The sequence below is a fragment of the Paracoccidioides brasiliensis genome, assembly GCF_000150735.1.
Source record: "Paracoccidioides brasiliensis Pb18 unplaced genomic scaffold supercont2.10, whole genome shotgun sequence".
In the NCBI taxonomy this organism is placed as follows: domain Eukaryota; kingdom Fungi; phylum Ascomycota; class Eurotiomycetes; order Onygenales; family Ajellomycetaceae; genus Paracoccidioides; species Paracoccidioides brasiliensis.
The window spans coordinates 764,707-784,309 of NW_011371367.1; the positions used below are offsets into that span (position 1 = coordinate 764,707).

The 19,603-nt window shown below is 42.3% G+C and overlaps 6 protein-coding genes across 6 annotated transcripts; 2 read left to right on the plus strand and 4 right to left on the minus strand.

The window, feature by feature from the left end:
- Nucleotides 1-1,454: 1,454 nt before the first annotated feature.
- On the minus strand, nt 1,455-2,585 carry PADG_07151 (uncharacterized protein; the record flags this gene model as incomplete). The annotated part of the gene is made up of 1 exon (XM_010764265.1): nt 1,455-2,585. One exon carries the CDS (start codon nt 2,583-2,585, stop codon nt 1,455-1,457), a length of 1,131 nt encoding a protein of 376 aa, XP_010762567.1.
- A 1,275-nt stretch (nt 2,586-3,860) lies between these two features.
- On the minus strand, nt 3,861-5,347 carry PADG_07152 (uncharacterized protein; the record flags this gene model as incomplete). Its single annotated transcript, XM_010764131.1, has 6 exons — nt 3,861-4,346; nt 4,433-4,693; nt 4,773-4,854; nt 4,980-5,050; nt 5,120-5,143; nt 5,228-5,347. The coding sequence occupies 6 exons, from the start codon at nt 5,345-5,347 to the stop codon at nt 3,861-3,863; spliced, it is 1,044 nt and encodes a 347-aa protein (XP_010762433.1).
- Nucleotides 5,348-7,085: 1,738 nt separating this feature from the next.
- Nucleotides 7,086-7,501, plus strand: PADG_07153 (protein translocase subunit TIM13; the record flags this gene model as incomplete). The annotated part of the gene is made up of 2 exons (XM_010764266.1): nt 7,086-7,211; nt 7,304-7,501. The coding sequence occupies 2 exons, from the start codon at nt 7,086-7,088 to the stop codon at nt 7,499-7,501; spliced, it is 324 nt and encodes a 107-aa protein (XP_010762568.1).
- Nucleotides 7,502-8,948: 1,447 nt separating this feature from the next.
- On the minus strand, nt 8,949-10,964 carry PADG_07154 (AGC/PKA protein kinase; the record flags this gene model as incomplete). The annotated part of the gene is made up of 3 exons (XM_010764132.1): nt 8,949-9,426; nt 9,537-9,790; nt 9,876-10,964. The coding sequence occupies 3 exons, from the start codon at nt 10,962-10,964 to the stop codon at nt 8,949-8,951; spliced, it is 1,821 nt and encodes a 606-aa protein (XP_010762434.1).
- Nucleotides 10,965-14,504: 3,540 nt separating this feature from the next.
- PADG_07155 (tryptophan-tRNA ligase) lies at nt 14,505-16,010 on the plus strand (the record flags this gene model as incomplete). The annotated part of the gene is made up of 5 exons (XM_010764133.1): nt 14,505-14,915; nt 15,010-15,090; nt 15,168-15,283; nt 15,341-15,459; nt 15,547-16,010. 5 exons carry the CDS (start codon nt 14,505-14,507, stop codon nt 16,008-16,010), a joined length of 1,191 nt encoding a protein of 396 aa, XP_010762435.1.
- Nucleotides 16,011-17,212: 1,202 nt separating this feature from the next.
- On the minus strand, nt 17,213-19,011 carry PADG_07156 (histone acetyltransferase catalytic subunit HAT1; the record flags this gene model as incomplete). Its single annotated transcript, XM_010764134.1, has 3 exons — nt 17,213-18,287; nt 18,379-18,643; nt 18,714-19,011. 3 exons carry the CDS (start codon nt 19,009-19,011, stop codon nt 17,213-17,215), a joined length of 1,638 nt encoding a protein of 545 aa, XP_010762436.1.
- Between the last annotated feature and the right edge of the window lie 592 nt (nt 19,012-19,603).

Genomic DNA, 19,603 nt, shown 5'->3' on the forward strand with positions numbered 1-19,603 from the left:
ACTCCACAAACCGCGGGCTGACAACCACAAAAAAGGTATATAAAATGACCCGCTGGAGTTCGCCCCTATTTTGCAATTGGGCTCTGCGTAGCTGAAAGGCCTCTGATGGACCGAAAAACTCAAAAATGCCGCATTTTTTGAGAGGGCAGTTCACCCAGAGTTCAAAAATGACTAGCCAGCCAGCGGCGGTCAAATCCACGGTGGCGCATGAAAACGTACGTCAAGATCGAAGGGTGTGCAAGAAGACCCTTGGTTTCACTGATACGCAGGCTTGCATGGCGTAGATTTTCGTGAGTTGAATCCGCCAGGTTAATGCGAGAGTGCCAAATTCAAACGATGTGTCCAGAGACAGAAAATCATAAAGAAACCAATACGCTCATAAAAGACTGGAGTTTATCGAAATAATTCAGCGAATAAGAGCTAGTAGTAACGTCCAAATTTCAGAGCTCCTCATCCAGCTATCTGCTAAAGTTGGGGCTGCGTGACGGGATGATCAACACTCGCAGTGATGATCCAAAAGAGGGGAACGCGAGATAATGATCTTCAACCATTCTTCATGTGTCTCAAGGGACCATTGCAGATCCAGTTGTGATATGCCATCACTGTTCAATTGCGAGTCTGCGACTACAGTCGTCATTGGCGTGAAAACTGAAGACCTCAGGCTGTTCACGATGTTGTTGATTTAAAGCTGGCCCCGCAATTATTCACACTCTGTCCCACCACTTTTCGGACTTCTCCTATTCTGCGTTAGAGCTCACTTTAACCTTAACCTTACCCTGGCAGCAAAAAAATCAGCGAGTTCAACTGCATCGATCCTCATCAGTAAGTTACATATGCGTCAACTTGATTCGCCCGCTGTTTCTTGACGGTCGCGTCGACCTGAGCTCTCAGGTCACCAGGTAGGGTCCATATTTTTGGTAAAACCAAGAACAGCCCAAGCACGACGAAGTTACGCAGCCTGACGTGGTCAACATGATTAGGTTCCGGCTTTTTTAGTCTTGTGTCAGTCGATGCTAATCGCCGACAAATAGACGAAATTCATTCGACGAGTAATTATAAAGACACGGGTGGATGTGGCTGAAGAATGAAAGCAGTGTACGCGTTTCATCTTAATTCTAGAACAAGTAATTTCTAGCTAGAACTTTGGCAGTGATGTCATGCAAAAGAATAGGCAGTCAGTGGTCCGTGCTATGTCATTGCAGCGAAGGTATTGAGGTCGTCGAAAATTCGTCATTCTATGAAGAAATTTCGCATCCAAGTGTCGTATCAGGGGGGTAACAGTCTTATGGCGACTGGGCTTCTGGTGTGGCAGCACGTTCAACTAAACATCATAGGAACTCAGATGTCCCCCAAACCCATACGGCGTAAAAAAGCGTAGATTCTCAGAAATTTTCTAATTTCCAATCCTGGAAATGCGTTGACCAGGAGAATATTAAAACAACGCTTCGTTTACCTCACTTATCTGCCCGCCCGCGCTGCTCCACCCACATGCGATCCAGTATCTGAAATACCTCTGTTGCGCTCCTGACAAGCTGCTCCTCCATGCCAAGAGATCCATATCGATGCTGCATTTTATCCGGATGCCATCTGACACGCTCGATCTTCAATACAGCAAGAAGAGCAGATGGGTGAGAACATGATTTCTCCCCCGCAAGGCGACCAGGCGTATCTGCGGGAGTGGGCATCGGTGCATTTCGTATGAAAGCCTCAACAGCCTCAGGTGTGATATCCCTGCGCTTCCCCGATTCAACAGGCCAACAAATGAGGTTTCGTAATTTTCCATGACTATCATTTTCAGTTGAGCGCTTGTCGGGATCCAGCACTGTGGCAGCAGTAACAGGATCGTCATTTTTCGATGTCAAAGTTGAGGGTAAAGGTGCACCTCCACCACTGGTAGTAGCAACAGCAGCGGCAGCACGGGCACGCACATTCAAATCCTCCCAACTATCTAAATACCGCCTCCAGACATCCAGCCAAACATCCGCCTTACGTTTCTTCATCTTCCGCTCCTGGCCCCTCCGCAAACTCTCTTCAATCATCCTCTCAAACTCCTCACGTTCACCCTCCCACCCCGTCCCATTACCTCTCCTAGCCTCGTCCCGCCGCCTCTCCAGCTCTTTCCGCCTCCGTTCCCTCTCCTCAGCAATAGCCTCATGCGTCTTCTCCCACATGCGCGCACGAACGTACGCAGCATACTCTTCATCCGTCATCTGCTCCAACTCCCCGCCGCGATCCAGACGCGGATAGATGTGGATTGGCTGACCATATACCGATTCCCAGTATGCCGCGCCCTCATCGTCAGCTAGGGCATCGAAAAGGGATTCACGGAATGCATCGTTGGGAGGCATAGTGGATGGGTGGATACGGTCAGTAGCGGTCTGGGAGTGGTGGGAGGATTTGTGATGCTTCGAGGAGCGGTGATGGCGATGGTGATGACGCCGGTGATGACGCTGGCGGGATGATGAGGATGTTTCGGCGTCACCGTTACCCACTAGGCCTCCTGTTTTTGATCTGGAGGTTGAGTTGTGATGTTTGGATTTGAAGCGAAATTTACTCCGCTGGGCAGTCGAATATTCGTCATCCATGTTTAACAATGGATATATTTATGATTTGCCGCAGGGATCTGTGAATGCCGCTCCGATTGTCAACAATGCGAATGTCAGATTCGAGGATAGCAAGGCCTCTGAAGTAGCATGCAGGTAACTGAATGTCACATTTGGCCAGAGAAGGGCATGCTACGCCATGTCACGGACGCCGTAGAATAGTTGTGAAGCAGCAAGCGCGGGATCAAACTTGCCATCAGTATTGTTTAGGATAGCAACTTTGGCTAAGTCAAGGATATATAACTGAACGACTGTATCACACATCGCAAGACTAGGATATCATGGGTCGTAGCGGTAGGTAGACATACAGTTCAACGGCGTAATCAGTTTCGGGGGGTGAGAGGTTTAAATGTTAAAATCTAAACTCCAAATTCTTGCTTGCCATGAATAAGATCACATGACCGAGAGAAGTTCCCCTCCGAAACCCGAACCTTAATCGAGCGGTTACTCTGGGCGCCGTTAGGGGATGACGGGCCGAGTCCGTCCCCTGAACTTTTAGAGCTTTGGACAACGGCTTTAACTATAGAGCACCCGGAGGTCTAGTACTTCGGGCGTATTTACAGCACTTGGACACCAAATTTCCCACCAGCAGAGAATTTGAAGGGTCAGTAAAGGTATTTTGACGCTTTCATACATCCATTCCAAGCTTCTCAAGGATGGAAACCTCGAAGGTTGGAAATTCAGCATGGTGACACGCGAGAGGCGCAAACAAAAAATAGAAAAGAGAAAAGAGAAGAGAAGGGAAGAGAAGAGAGGGAAAAAAGAGGAAAATAGGAAAAAGAATACAAAGTACAAGGACAAGACAAATGCCAAATAGTTGAAGTCAAGCACTTCTGGATTTGCTTTGACGATTGATGTTTTGTATTTATGTATGTACGTATGTTATGTGTGTGTAGGAGGGATGTTTTAGGGCATAGTTGTTGCCCAAGAAATTTTGATGAGCTTTATCCAAGGATCCGAGGATGAGGGAAATGAGGTATGTGAGGAGATGAAAAGATAACGGACAGAGAAAAAAAATATAAAAATAAGCAAAGGTAACCGGAAGACTTAAAAGGTATAAAAAAGCAATAGGGGAATAAGAAATGATGCATGGATAAATTTGGTTACATTATAAAGAATCCAATGCATGCATGCACCGGGGAACGCACCATACACACGAATCAGTAAAAGTCAGAAAAAAGAATTTCAATCTATCAGCAACAGGAAAAGGGAGCTTTATAAAAAAAACAGAAGACAAGACGAGGGTAAAAATGAGAATCAAAACCTTCGCTTTTGACTGGCCCTATACGCCGTGAATCCAACATACACAGCAACAACAAGAGCCAGGAACAAAACAACCTTAAACAAAAACCACAACCACCCACCACGACCACGATCACGACCAGCACTACCACTCCCATCATGCTGCCTATAATATGCCGGCCCCTTCCCCGTCTCGGACAATACCTTCTCCTTCTTCTTCCCCACAGCATCGGCCCGCTGGTTCGCGGGCACCTGGCTATAAAGCGAGTACGTATTAATAGCGATGATGTCATGATTATCGCTCAGTTCACCCGTTTCGGCGGAGAGACCTAGGTAGGCAACTGTGGGGATATTGATGTGTTGTTCGTCGGAGGCTTTGATGGTGAAGCAGGGGGTCCAAGAGTAGTCGGATTTGTATTGGAGGTCGAGGGAGAGGTAATTGTCTTGGAAGTAGGTTAAGCGGGCTTTGGTGGGGATTGAGGCGCCACGAAGGCCTCGGGCCTGGTTTTGATTCATTAGCTTTGAAAGGGGGATCAAAAGTGGTAGGGAAAAGCAAAAGATGGGGTTTGAGGTCTGCTTCTTCATACCGAGCAACCGGCAATTTCATTTGCCTTTCCGTCATGAGCCTGATCATATGCCGTATTCCCATCACCTATCATTGCCATAACATACGGGAACGTCACAGACGCCCGGCTATTCTTATACATGTCGAAGAAGATGCCCAGACCCTGAAATTTATCCGTGGATCCGAAGACAGGACCTTTCGTCGCGCGTTGCTTAGTGAGCCATAGCGCCATGCCATCTCCATGAAGGTTTCCTTCGCTATGGATATTGAATTCGAGTTCGATCTATAAAAGTGAAGCAGTTTAGTTTCCGCCCGATTTTTCACTTTTCGTCCAATTTACGAGAGAGGAAGTAACCACCAACCTGCCAATTAGTTGCAGTTAGGGGTACGCGCGAAAATAGCCAACCTTGCCGCGATTGGAGAGCTGGGGTGAGACGGATGTATCTAATTTCCCAATCGACAAGAGTAAGTGGATCTATTGGCTTCTTCTAGGCTGCGGAAATGGAACTATAGTCATGAATGGAGAGAAGATTGGAACACTGAGTGGAATAGGAGGGCCGGAGACATACTGATCAGCACGAACAACAGTATCACCTCCAAAATCGAACCAACGATTATCCGAATCGGAGTCTAAGTATGGCTGCAGAACGGGTGCATATCTCAATAGGAGCTCAATCTAAGATTGCTTCTTTGTTTCTTTCCAACATACCTGAGTAAGAGTGTATGCTTTCATCTAGATATGCAGGGAGGGCATAAGGATCAGTAAGGATTTCGAGCGGATATAAGAACTGGAATAAGGAAAAGACACAGCACATACAGGAACTCGTTTAACATCAGGATGATTTTCGAAGTCATTAGGATCTTCGGAGGTATGGCCCAAACCCAGGCCTAGCCCTAACATCCATAGCCAGAGGCACGGGAGCAATCGTAACAGCATTGTTCGTCGTCACAGGGCGGAGGCGGGAGGCCGTAAAGAGGGGTGTTAAATAAGTTTTAATGGTAAATCCAGTGGGGAGAAAACGGTAGTAGGAAAGAATGTAATGAGGGAGAAAGCGTAGAGGTAAAAGAATTATAATTTAGGGGTTCGTGTCACCGGGACATCAGGGTATCGAATATATGCCCTTCACGGAAACAGGAATTCCTATTTAATATAGCGGGCCAATGTTTTTGTATGATGAGGATAAGGAAGTAGATTTGGGAAACGAGTGTGGATGGATGAACATTCAACGCATTGAGGACTGCGTTTTCTTGATTCTCCGCAAATAGTCAGTATTAAATTAGGAAATTATAGGAAATTGAAATTATACAGCATATAGAGCGCAGCCTGTATTCTTAGCGAGTGTTGAAAGCCGAAGACACTGCGAGTGTTTATGATGTTGATGTTCAATCTGTCCACTTCCGCTTGCGAGCTGTGTCCAGCAACAGAGTCATGTGATTTTGCTTGTGCTGAGGTAACTAAACAAAAGAAAAGTAAGTTAACTTAAAAAATCAATATAAAAATAAATAAAAAGATTTCAACATGAATTATCTACAGTCAATCACATCTAATTAAATTAAAATAAATTACACTAGGATTAGAACATCATAAATATTTAACAACTATAATAATTAAAATACTAATATATAAATAGATATAACTTTATTTTTATTATAAACTTAAACTAAAATAAATATTTATATGAAGAATTTAATTTAATCTTTTATAACTTAATTATTTAAGTTAATATAAATCTTGTTGATAAATTCAATATTTGAAATAATATATAAAAATTAAATTTAATTTAATATATTAACTATTTTAATACAGTTATTTATATTTTTCAGATTAAATTTTATATATAATAATTATTATTATTAAAGTTTCAAATCAATTTTAAATAGTTTTCTATTTTTATATTTATTTATTTATTTATAATTATATTGTTTAAAATAACTGGTTAACTAGTAACTTTATATTATTTAATTAGTTTAAAACTTAGTTTTTATTAGTTTATATAAAATAATTTATAAAATCATATAACATAATATAATTAATATTATATATATTATAATTCTAACTGAGAAAATAGTTTTTATTTACTCAGATTTAAAATCTACTAAACTAGCTAATTCTCTTCATTCTCAATCAATTCTATGTAAATTTTGTATGTTGAGAAGATCTTGAAAGCTATTTCCTTAGTTAAAAATATAAAATAAAGTATGAGATCTTATATAGAATTATAGCTTCATAAAGAGAGATCTTTTCCTTATTTTAAATATCACATATTGATTTCAAGTCTTCCCTCAATCTCTACAGAATTTGTTGCATACTTTACTGTTTATTGGTGGCATTCTCATGTGTTGTAGTGAATGAATTAAGATTTTTGAATTTGTCGAGCTTGCTCGGTTGGTGGATTAACTAAGTTGTTAAAACCAACTAGTTAGTTATAATTATTTCCTGCGCCAACCAATCACAGCCCGGGACTGGCCTCGCCGAACAACCAGAAGTCTTTAAAGGGACAGAAAAGTATATCAAATATCACCACCGCATACAGTTGCAGGCAAGACAGCACAGACAGACAAAACAAACGGACGTCAGTTCTTAAAACGGCCTCACCAACTTCAATTCAAACCTCCCTACCTCCCTCCTCCGCATCCACATCCTCCACCCCGTCAAAATCCAGAGCAAGAAAACGATGTCCATAACAAACCCCTTCTCCCAAACGGGTTCCGCCCCACAAACTTCCGCCGAAATGAAATCCGCCATAATAACCCAAGTCCAACAAGAAACAGCCATGAGCAATGCTCGTGCCCTTATAAGTGTACGTGCGCACCTTCTCCTCCCCCTCCTCTTTTCCCGCCTTTCGTCCTCCCCACAGCAGAAAAGCGCTCCCGAATTAACCAACCATATCAGAAAGTAAACGAAAACTGCTTCGAAAAATGCATCCCATCCCCCGGCTCCAGCCTCTCCTCCAAGGAGCAATCCTGCCTCACCTCCTGCATGGAGAAGTACATACAGATGTGGAACGCCACGAGCCGCGCATACATCGCGCGCATAGGCCAGGAGCAGAAGGCGGCTGGGCTGGGTGGTAGTGGTGGTGGAGTATTTTAAACAAGAAAAAAAATATATATTTCGAAACGTCTGTAATGTGAACGATGGGATTGGGTTGTTTGGTCGTGCGAGATGAAAGGGATCGATGCGGACAGAAGGTCCAGGGAGGATTGAATCAAGCAAAGAAGAAAGCAGCAGGAAAGACTCGGTTGGAGTGTTGTTTGATGGAATGGTCCAAGGGAAAAGGGTGTGGGAGAATGTCTTTGTACGATTTGTGTGATTATTCGACAAATGCCGTCTACCTGTATGGCTCGGTGTGTCAAGGCCGAGCTTTGAACTGGACCCAATCTACCCGCTTCAATTTTCCCGCTGTTGTTGGTTTTAGGGATGGAAAGGATAGAACATAACTACGAGTCTATACGGATTTATATATCTCCTCGCTTTTCCCCCCCCTTTTTGCACGCACCTGCTCCCTATAACCTCCTACTGGGTGGTCTTGTTTTTATCTCCCTGTATTTATAGTTTATGCTTTTCCAGTCCTATTTCCATTTTTCCTATCCTGCCCCTTTTCTGAAACATGGGAGCGGTGAATCACACGAAGGAATGGTTTCTATCATCCATGACAAAAGTTAGGATACCAAGTATGAATTGAGAAATTAAGGAACAGATATGAACACCCCTTTTCTTATTTTAAGTCTGACTATTAAGTCGGGCTATAAAATCTATTCACGACGACTATGTAGGATCCAGGCATAAGCGACGTACGATGAACGAGAAAAGAGAGACAAAAACGGTAGAAGATATGAAATACATGACCATAGGGAAACAAAACGTTTATCTTCTCTTTTCACAGCATTTTCATTTCCCATTACATCAACTCACTGATTTTATGTCACGGATCGCCATAGCAAGCCCATTCCATTGACCAAAAAGATACTCTGAGAAGAACATGTCATCCCCAAACAAAAGTCCAATAATATTAAACACTCCCCCCAATGAGCGAGAAAGAAAAGAAGAAAAGAAAGATTAAGTACGAAAATAGAAATCCGTATATGATAGTTAAGAGAACTCAAAAAACAAGTATGGAGTAGCAAGGACAAAATAAATAAATCCTTTCACAGACCCCGCTGTTAGTCTCAGGTATAACCGTCCCATGGAGCAAGATAGAGTTAAATGATGAAAACGAGGGCCCAAAGGAAATGGGAGGCCCAAAAAGCTAGAAGATACAGGCCAAGGCCGTATATTTTCTCAGAGTAGAAGAAGAGAACCCGTTAATACGGATGGAAATGCATACATTTATCTTCAAGAGAGAGAATTGAATAAAACATCGTTTCCCGTCCCTTCTTTTCCTTTTCAGTTCGTTTTTTCCCCGACCCTTTTTAGAATGGAAAAAGAAATATGTAAAGGCGGATGATTGGTCATATAAAAATTCTCCGTCTAGATATTGGCATAGGCCGGTAGATATATAGAAATACCTAGAGAGCGCAGTCGACGGGTCTTCACAAAATTATCCCCATTCAAAAGTCCACGAAATAATCGCCATATCTATAACATCATTAGTAAAGCTTCGTCGTTGAAGCAAACGAGAGGGAAAGGAAGGAGAAACATACGGATCATCCCCACTACCCCCATACGGCTCCGTCTCCTCGGGATACCTATCAAACTGGCTTGCATCCCCCTGCCCTCCCTTCACCGGAGGAATATACGGCGCATCAATATCCTTCCGCGCTAGCCGATCCCACGTCACCTCCGCAAACCACGGATGATCCTTAACATCCTTACTGCCGCCGTGCAAGTTGCCCAGGCGTACTGTGAGATCGGGAGTAATGAGTTGGGAGAGTAGATCTTGGGCGTCCGGGTGCATGTAGGACGGATACTTGACTCGGCATTTTATGATGTTTTCGTAGATTTTCATGGGGCTGCCGCCGTCCCAGAAGGGGGTGAAGCCGCAAAGCATTTCGAAGATTAGGATGCCGAGGGACCACCTTTTCGGTTGATTATGGAGTGGAGTGGTTAGTGGTGGGTAATGCGGTGGAACAATACAAAAAATAAAAATAAAAATAAAAGGAGGGGGGGGGGGCGGAGAACCGCTTACCAGTCAACGGACATGTTGTATCCCTTTGACGAAACTACCTCCGGCGCCAGATAATCTGGTGTCCCGCATAAAGTCCATGTAATATCCTTGACTTCCTTCGCGAATCCAAAATCTGTAATCTTCAAATGTCCATATCGATCTAAAAGTAGATTCTCTGGCTTTAGGTCTCGGTATATAATGTGATGGTCATGTAGATATTCCAACGCCAACGTAACCTCCGCAGCGTAGAACTTTGCAACAGGATTTGGGAAGCGCTGAGGAACCGATATCAATTAGTTCAAAAAAAAAATCTCTTTAGATAGAACAAGCCGAAGGGGAAAGGAAAAGGAGTTTCCCCACCTGCGATTTCCTCAGCAAACTAAACAGCTCTCCACCCTCCACAAAATCCATAACCATATAAAGATTCTTCACATCCTGGAACGTGCCCCATAGCGTAATTAGGAATGGATGTTTAACCCGCTGCAGCATTCTTCTTTCATCATTCGTATGCTCGACCTGCTTCATCTTCACCACTTGCGCTTTCTTCAGCACCTTGATGGCATAGAAGCGCTGGTTATGTCGCGATTGAACCAGGTGTACTCGCCCGAAACTGCCCGTCCCCAACGTCCGTTGCAACGTAAAGTCATCTAGCGAGTATTTGCCCTTTGTCTGCCGCGAAACTGACGGGACAGATTGTTGAACTTGTTGTTGTTGTTGTTGCTGCTGTTGTTGTTGTTGCTGTTGGTGTTGTTGTTGCTGTGGATGCTGTGAATGCATTCGTTGTTGTGCGGCATGTAGGCCATCGCCAACTGGTTGTGGGGAGGCCGCCACTTCATCGTTGAGGGGTGGATTTATAATGTTCTTAATACTGGCGACATTTTGGGAGTGGTGGGATTGCTGCTGTGGTTGCTGTTGCTGTTGCTGGTGCTGTTTGAAATGAGAGGGATCGCCCGCTATATTCGAGGAAGGGGGGCCGGGAGAATGTAGGGGGTTCATGGGTGCAGAATGTGTGCTGTCAATTTTCGTGATTGCGCCAGCTGTTGTGGAGCCAGTGGGAGGAGAGGAGGCGACTCCCTCTGGTTTAGTCGAGGTAGGAATAGCTGTAAGGAAAACGGAGGCAGGAGGATTACTACTGCTACTGATCTTATTGGTGCCGGGGGAGGAAGCGGGGTCTTTGCAAGAGGAATCGCGGGCGGGTGAGGTAAACGCAGGGTGCTGGAGCAGGGTGTTCGTTGTTGGTGCTGCTGTTACGGTAGCTGGTGCGGTAGCTGTAGCTGCTGTCGTCAGGAAGAGAGGGCTACTATTATTAATAATATTATTATTATTATCGCCAGGAGACGACGAGGTTGACTCCGCTACCGGCGAAGCGGACAGATCCAGGTCCCTCGAGATGCGCGAGTCCTTCGTCCGCTTCTTCTTCTTCTTCAGCAAATTGCCTAGACCCCGCATGGAACGCCAAGACAAGGGACTACGGCAAGGCCTGTGGGTGGATGACGGATCGACAAGGACAATGAGAGAGACGTTGTTTCGAGGTATGGTTTGATTTTCTTCAAATGATCTATCGACGGCCTTTTGCGTTGGTACGCTCCCGATATCTAACAGCAGCCTTGGGGTTCAGGGGTGGGTAAATTCTTGGTTGGGGGCGATGGGGTTAGGGATCTGTGGGGGGACCTATTGGCTTCGCCGTCTGTGGCAATAATTAATACATAGTCGGAAACAGACGGATCCGAAGTACGGAGGGAGTGCTTAATGTGGAGGGTGGAGCAGATACCTGTGAGGTTCAAACGAGTGCAGGCATTTGCGTAGACGGGACGAATGGACAGGACCGGAGAGGCAGGGGAATGGAGGGTAAAGGAATTGGCGATGGTAGAGGGGTTGATTCGTTGATTCTGGTGCCTGGGGAGCAATTATAATACTTGACAAAGATTGACGTTTGTTGGTACTCTCGTTCGGAATAGATGACGGCCGTTGTTGAGGTAGTAATGGGACGTTGTAGTAAGCAGACGTCGATGATGCTGAGGCCCGACGCCACTAGATAGTTAGTTATAACAAGGGAATTAGATAACTATGGATGAGGTGCCTGCTCGGAGTATGTGGTCCCGCCCAGAACAGAGGGACCCCGAACTTACATCATAACCTATGAACAATATCTCGCCTTAGTATCAGCACTCTTTAACCGAGAGGAAGACATTGATAGAGAGATGGGTTATATGCATCACTATGCTTTTTGTTCTGACCTATATATAGCAACGTTAGTTAATCCAGCTGCCCAACAAACTCTATTACGCAATGAATTCGTCTACCAGCTCTGGATATTTTCAATGGCATCTCAGCAACGCAATAATATTTTCGTATTATGTGTTAAACCATTAAAAATATAACTAGCTAGAATAGATTATATAGATATATGGTTATTTCAGAAGACAGTAGTTGGTTGAATTTATTCACCTGCACCATGAGAGACTTGTGGATTGGCAGCAGGAGCTCTGCAGGGAGCTGTTGGACAGAGATTAATGAAGAAGAATTCCGGATATCTGGCTTTTGACGACCTGCGTACAGGACTTAACTATGCTTTGGGGGGTTGTATGGCATCTGTAGAATGGAATTGAACCTGCAGACACTCAGCGCGAAGGTCGTTTTTACCGATAAGCTCCTGGTCTTCTACTCATGCTTGAAGGAGTAAAAAGTGATAATGATCTTTCTTATTGGAATGGGCACGTTGCCGAATACAGCTCTAGCACTGCCTACATAACACGCCCGAATTCGTTATTAGAGAAAATAGAGAAAAGAGAGTAGAGAGAGAAGGGAGGGAAGTTAGAGAAGTTAAGGGAAGAAGAGATGAACGGTGGAAGTATTATGGATGTATTTTAGTTATCAGGTGGAAAAAGAATAGTCCGATTGTTTAGTGGCATTAACCAGGCTGACGAGTTAGGGCATAAGCCAGTTATTAGTTAGTTGTTTGGTTACAAAGGAAGTTATCAATCAGGTGCGTTACGCTTATTCTTTACTTCTTTTCTTGCATCTTTACATCTTTTTATTCAACTGTCTTTGAGCTGCTTGACACTTTTCTTCCTGTTACAGTACTTGATAGCAGGTTTGCAATCTTTCTCATATTAAATTTTTTACTAAATGGTATCAGCATTTCTCAACTTTCTAAAAAACATATAAAGTTTAATATAATTTTTATAAATTTATTTATTTTTTAAATGTTTTAATGATATCTACTTATTTTTTTAGCTTTAATTTTTATAAATATAAAAAAACTATACTTAAAATTTAATATTTTTTATTATTTTAATATATAATAAAAGTTTTTTATATAAATAAAAATTAAAAATAAATAATATAATATTTATATAATATTTATAAATATAATTTAGATATTATTTATATTAATTTTATAATAAATTTACATAATAAATATATTATTAAATATAATTTTTTAATATTTTTTATATAATAAAATAATAATTTATTAATAATTTATTAATTAAATATTAATTTATTATAAAATTAAATATATTTAATAAAAATTTTTAAATAAATATAAGTTTAAAATAAAATAATAAAAATATAAAAATTAAATTAAAGTAAAAAAATTAAATTAAAATAAAAATAAAAACTTTAATAAAATTTATATTTTTAATAATATTATTAATAAATTTATTAAAGTATAAAATATATTATTATTATTATTATTATTATTATTATAATTTTTTATTTTATTAATATTAATTTTTAAAGATTTTTATTTATTTTTAAATTATTTATATTAGTAAAAAAAAATTTCTTATTAATTTTAATTAATAATTTATAAAATTAAAATAATTTTTTAATTTTTATTTAAAAAATACTTTTAATTAAAAACTGTTATTAAAATTTAAACAAGAATTAAAGATATAATTAATAAAAACTTACTTTTCTTTAAAAAGCACCAGTATTTTTTACCATTATTTTAGAATATTTATGTGATGCCAAGACCTTTTGCACTAGCTTCTTGCTCTTACATTGCTTACTAAAGCATCTCATGAAGAATCAACACTTAGGATCAGTGCTTTACATATTTCAGAATCAGCACTTTAGAATCAGCACTTAGGATAAGCACTTTATATTACTAATCTCTCATGTCATGAAAGATTAGAGATGAAATCTATTGCTACTCACTGGAGAATAAAATCAGCACTATATCACTCATTTTATGAAAGATTAGAGGTGAAACCTATAGCTACTTATGTATATAAATACTTTGAATTTTCAAATTTTTTCAAGAGATTCAGTAATTAGCTATTATTCAAATCTATATCTACATTTCCATTTATTGCTATTCTCTTCTCTTCATAGCACTGACAGCATCTATATTCCTACTCTCTTGTGATATTAGTTATAATGCTTCTCACACTTTCTTTTGAAACTTAGTTCAGTCATGTCAAGTGTTCTTTTAATATAGTTTTTTCTTAAAAAATTAACCTTATTCTTATATAAAAAGAAAATTTAAATAATACTGAATATATTTGAAATCTTTTATAATTTTAAATCTTCAATTGCTAATTTAATAGCTTCTTTATTAATCATGCTATTGATGAAGAAATAATAAATATTAAAAGTACTTAATAAGTGATAATTCTTATAAGTGATGATCTATATTATTTGCAGAGAGTATTTCAATATAATTTGTTTATAGATGGAAAAGGCCCCCCCCCCCCCTTTTTTTTTGGGAGAATTGATGTCAAACTCATCCAATTGCTATTGTGCGCAATGAAATCTGGCTAAAGATAGTGTTTTTCATCAAAACCTGCTATCCGGGCTATAACCAACCTATTGGACTTCGGAAGACTACCTATATACTAATCACGTGCCATGAGGTCGACGAGCTCTGCGGCACGTGAGCAAATATCGAGCAAGCTATTGGGAAGCTTTTGAGATCCGGAATAATCGTCCTCATTCACAGGCAACATTTACAGACAAGCCCCAATCAATTACATTTCCAAGATGTCTGCTACCTTCCAGCAGACTAAATTGGGGCATTCTGTAAGGAAAATCTCTCATTTGTGCCAACAACTGAGCTCATCCCTTTCACAAATTCCCCAGAAACTCCAACGGACAGTGAGCACCTCGACCACTGTAAATCCTCCCACCTCTGGAGGTCGTATTATATTTTCTGGCATTCAGCCTACCGGAGTCCCTCACTTGGGGAATTATCTAGGAGCGCTACAGCAATGGGTTCGTTTACAGAATGAAGCCCTGCATTCTACGAAATTGATTTTCTCCATTGTGGATCTTCATGCCCTCACAGTTCCGCAGGATCCTACTATCCTTGGACAATGCAGGAAACAGATGTTGGCTGCTTTGATAGCTGTTGGGATTGATCCAAGGAGATCTACTATATTTTTTCAGTCTGCGGTACGGCCTTTTGGTCCAAAAAAAAGATAAACTGATATGATATGGCAGTGTGAGCGTACAATGTGGTGATTCCTTGCTGGCTAACAGTGGCCAGGTTTCAGCACATTCTGAGTTAATGTGGATACTAAGCACGATATCATCGATTGGATATTTATCACGGATGACGCAGTGGAAGGTAAGGCACTTTTACTCAAAATACGGGAGTGCGACTCTTGGTCAGACCAATGAACCCTTTTTTGCTAATCATCACAGAGTAAGCTCCAATTACCAAAAGATTCTACGTTGGAAAATTCGACCGCTCGGTCACGCCTGAAACTCGGGTTATTTTCCTATCCTGTGCTGCAAGCGGCAGACATTCTTGTTCACAGGTATAGTTAATGTGATTCGGCTGCTGCACAAGGACAGCACTGATTGTAGATACTCAGAGCAACCGATGTGCCTGTCGGGGAAGACCAAAAGCAGCATCTTGAATTCACTCGGGAGGTTGCAAACGGCTTCAATCACATATACGGTCCGGTGCTTACCATGCCTTCTGCGTTGATATGTAAGTGTTATGCCCGTGTATACGCCGTACACCCTATCATATTTGTGTTTTGGTTTGCCAGCTGCTCACGAAATAAGTCAAAAATAGCCCCAGCAAAACGTGTCATGTCACTCAAACAACCAACCCTGAAAATGTCTAAATCACACTCTGATCCCCGATCTCGAATCCTCCTCACAGACTCTTCGGAGGAAATCTACTTAAAAATAAAGCTTGCCCTCACGGACTCTAATCAGGGAATCAGTTACGACCCCATCAACAGGCCTGGCGTTTCTAATCTGATTGAGATACTCAGTCATGTTCAGGGACGAGACGGAATCTCATCTTTTGAGGAGTTAGGGGCTGAATACCAATCATTTACCATGCGGGCGTTCAAGGAGCATGTTGCTGTAGCAGTTGCAGATCATCTAAATGGAATCCGGCAAAGATATTTGGAACTTATGAATAATAAGTTGAGTTATCTGGACACCGTTGCTGAGGATGGGGCCAAGTCCGCCACAGAAAATGCTGATACTACACTTAGAACAGTCAAAAATGCTCTAGGGCTTTTATGATTTACTTCTATATGTGTCAAGATCTGTACTTTACTGGCTTTTTAGCTTTCTTTACATTTAGATGGCTGACAATCTCCGCAGTTTTGTTTCTTTTTCAGCACAACTGCTATTGCCACCTCCTTTCAATGCAAGAACTATACTGTACATTACATGTGCTGGTATCTTCTTAATTGATCATATATCACCCACAACAGCAAAGACAGAGGAATTCCAAATGCTAGGACTTCTGATATAGTCAAATAGCGCGCAAGAGGCGGGCGGAACGAGACTCCGATCCAAAACTCTGGTTCTTTTTGTCCGGCTAAGAGAAAGAGAAGCAATTAGGGTAGTGAAGCAGAGGAATGGATAATTAGAAAATGTGAATTGAATACTCACTCGAATATATAAATACGTTTCCGCAGAGGTCCAATTCCTCGCATTTCGGCAACATGTGCCGAGCCCAGTCCCGCTTGGCGTAGCCTGCAGAGGGCTTATCGTGGACCCCTAATGATTCTGACCTCTAGCTTTTCATTGTAAATCCAATCGCAAGGAGGCTCGAACGGCACTCCCATATATGTTATGCGTGGCTACACATGTTGTGCAATCAAGGAACACGGTGACAAACTGAAGATCTTCATTGTTGCTGTCGACTTTCAAAGATTGGTTCTGGATGAGAATAGCGGCACGGGGAATGTGTCACTGAAATAAGTTCCGCCGAATGATTTGCTAAAGTGGATGGTCTTCATCCAGAATTTCTTTTCGTTAGATTCCCCTATATCCACCCTCCGCCTCGATACCTGCTTCAAGCTATGAAAGCTCTTCTCAAACAGCAGCCAGATGGATATCTTTGGTTATTCACACCGTGGAATTTCTGCCATAATGGGATATATAAAATAGAAAAACGATAATATCAAGAGAGATGTTATCACCCAAACTTAAGTAAACACAAACATAATTAACAAAAATATATTCCCTCAAAGGAACCTGACTTTGGTCACATCGTGATATTGGTACAGAACAAAAAGATTTTGCGTCTCGTAGCCTAGCTGACGGTATGTAACAAAACAGAAGACAGAAAAAGGTGATCAAAAATGGCAAAGAGGCAGCTCCAGAGAACACAACACACACACACACACACACTGCCTGGTCGATGAATGAAAAACATGGGAATGTGGAGGACTAGAAGAAACGAAGCCAAAGCAAAACAAATTTGACGCGGAGGCTCAAGTCTTCATTTTCTTCGCGGAAGGCACCTCCTCTCCATCTGTCGGCCTATCCTCCCCGTCTTTCCCTTCCCCTCCACCATCTTCTCCCTCTTCATCCTCATCTTCGAGAACAGTAAATTTCCTCTTCCCTCTCTCCCAACTCCCGCTCCCTTCCACATCACCATTCTCTCCTTCCCCTTCCCCATCCTTCTCCCCCTCAACCTCATCTCCACCTTCTTTTCCACCCCTCTGCCCACCACCCCTCTTAACCCCAAACGCCTTGAGCAACCCATCATACCCCTCTTCCACATTTCCCAAGGTCTCCTCCAGTTTCTGCAATCTTTCCTCGCGATCCAGCTGAATCAACAAGTCACGATGCCGCTTATACAGCCGCTGCTTAACCAGCATGCGCCACCAGTAATACCGCCTATCATGCTCGTTGGGTGCGCGCCACTTCTGCACAAGCAGGCGCGCTATATTCGTATTGCTGGCGCCGCGATGGTCTGCTGGGATTTGGCTTAGGAGGTACATCTCAACTATATGTGAGAATTGCACAGGGGCGATCTTGTAGCGGGTGCGCAGGTCGCGGAGAGTGGTTATTGGGAGGAGGGCGGAGGTAGGCATAAGGCGGGGCCGACGGCGGCGTGGAGCTCCCTGTTGTGCCTGGTCGTCTGGTTGGTACGGGTTGGGGTTTATGGATATTTTGTGTTTGAGGAATTCGGGGTAGAGGGTGTGGTAGTCATTTATGTCGCGGAGGTAATCGAAGGCTTCGTTAGGGTCTTCGACGGTGAGTTCATGAAGGGTGGGGTCAGTTAGGCAGGCGGATTGGATTGTGTGGTAGAGCTGGGAGCCGTGACCGGATTGCTGATGGGGTTGGAGGATGAGGAATTGGGAAATGCGAAGGCGGGCGGGGAGTTGGGAGATGGAGATTCCATCTGTGTAGGGGAAGGGGGTGTCTAAGATTTTTGGCGTTTGACGTATTTTATTGTTGTTGTTGGGGTCTTCGAGGTAAAAGTACCATCGGTATGTGGTTGAGTAGCCTACGAATGAGTATGGTGAGGCTGTGGGATTGGGAGGATCCCTCTTTTCGTAACTATCCAGCAACAGAGATCTTGTTAGTCTGGATGGCTCTGTAAATGAACGCTACCAACCCAATTGAAATGTTATGAGGGAAAAATCCTTACATGAGGTATACTGTCCACCTTTGAAGGGTCCATTCAAAATCGTCCGTTGTGATTGGGGTACCCCCTTCGATGAAGAAAGAGACGAATATTTGTACGCGATCGAGGAAAGTCCGAATTTCGGGATCGGTTAATGAACCGGCCCAAATCTCATAGTTCCTCTGCTTGCTTGTGTAGCTATGGACAAGCTTTCCTGGGGGTTTAAAGTCTTTCGCAAATTTATCGTTTAGAACCGATTCTTCAAAGTCCTCCAGAGGCGCAAACGAAGCTACAAATGGCGATAAATGTCAGCCTCCATCCAAATTCCCACGGCATCCAGCGTCGCGAGTGTTCCTTACACTTTGGCAGCCAGGGATTCAGTGTCTTCAATAGATCCACGGGAGCAACGTCGGCAACTGTCTTGAACTTTTCATCATATGAGATATGCACATTTGATCTGAGATCATGCGCAGCAAAACGCAATCGAATGATCAATCCTTTGTAGCCAAATATGGTTTCCTCTTCACCGAAAATTGGATATGTGAACTCGGGCTGGAAAGTGGAGAGAGTAGCAAGCTTTTCTTGGCCGGGTTGGACAATGGATATCTGAATAGCATCGTTTGCATCGCAAGACCCTAGGTATCGCAAATCAAGCATCAGCCAGTGGGTCAGCTAATTCATCACGGAGCTCCCAAACATGGGAGCAGCTTAAATAGCTTAGATTTTCGAAAAGAGAGGGTTAGAACGGGTGCTTACAAGGGGACTGGTTCTCCATTCTGGCTAAACAAGTCCACTAATGGACTGCAACCTCGTTGGCACTACGTCTGCTTTGCGACGGCGAGGTGTTGGATGTGAAGTTGTCGAGGAATCGCGTTCTTCGCCCTTTGTCGTGTCTGGCTGAGTGAGAACGCTTGAGGTGCTAGGATTGTTTGGGTTAGTTAGTTAGTAGTAAGTTAACTAAGCTAGCCGGTCTATATTTCGACCAGACACTTTTTCGACCACTCTATCCAAACCTAACTCACCACCTTTACCACGCGTTTTCTCAACCACATTATTAAAATGAAGCCTAATAACGAAGCTGCTATAGCTGCTGCTATAGAGAATTTAAAAAATGGTGTTTTTCAATCTGAACGAGCTGCTGCTAAAGCATATAACATCCCACAAAGCACATTGAAGAGCAGAATGAATGATTCCATTCAACAAGCAATTGCTCATCAACATCAACAAAAGTTGACTCCAGAGCAAGAGA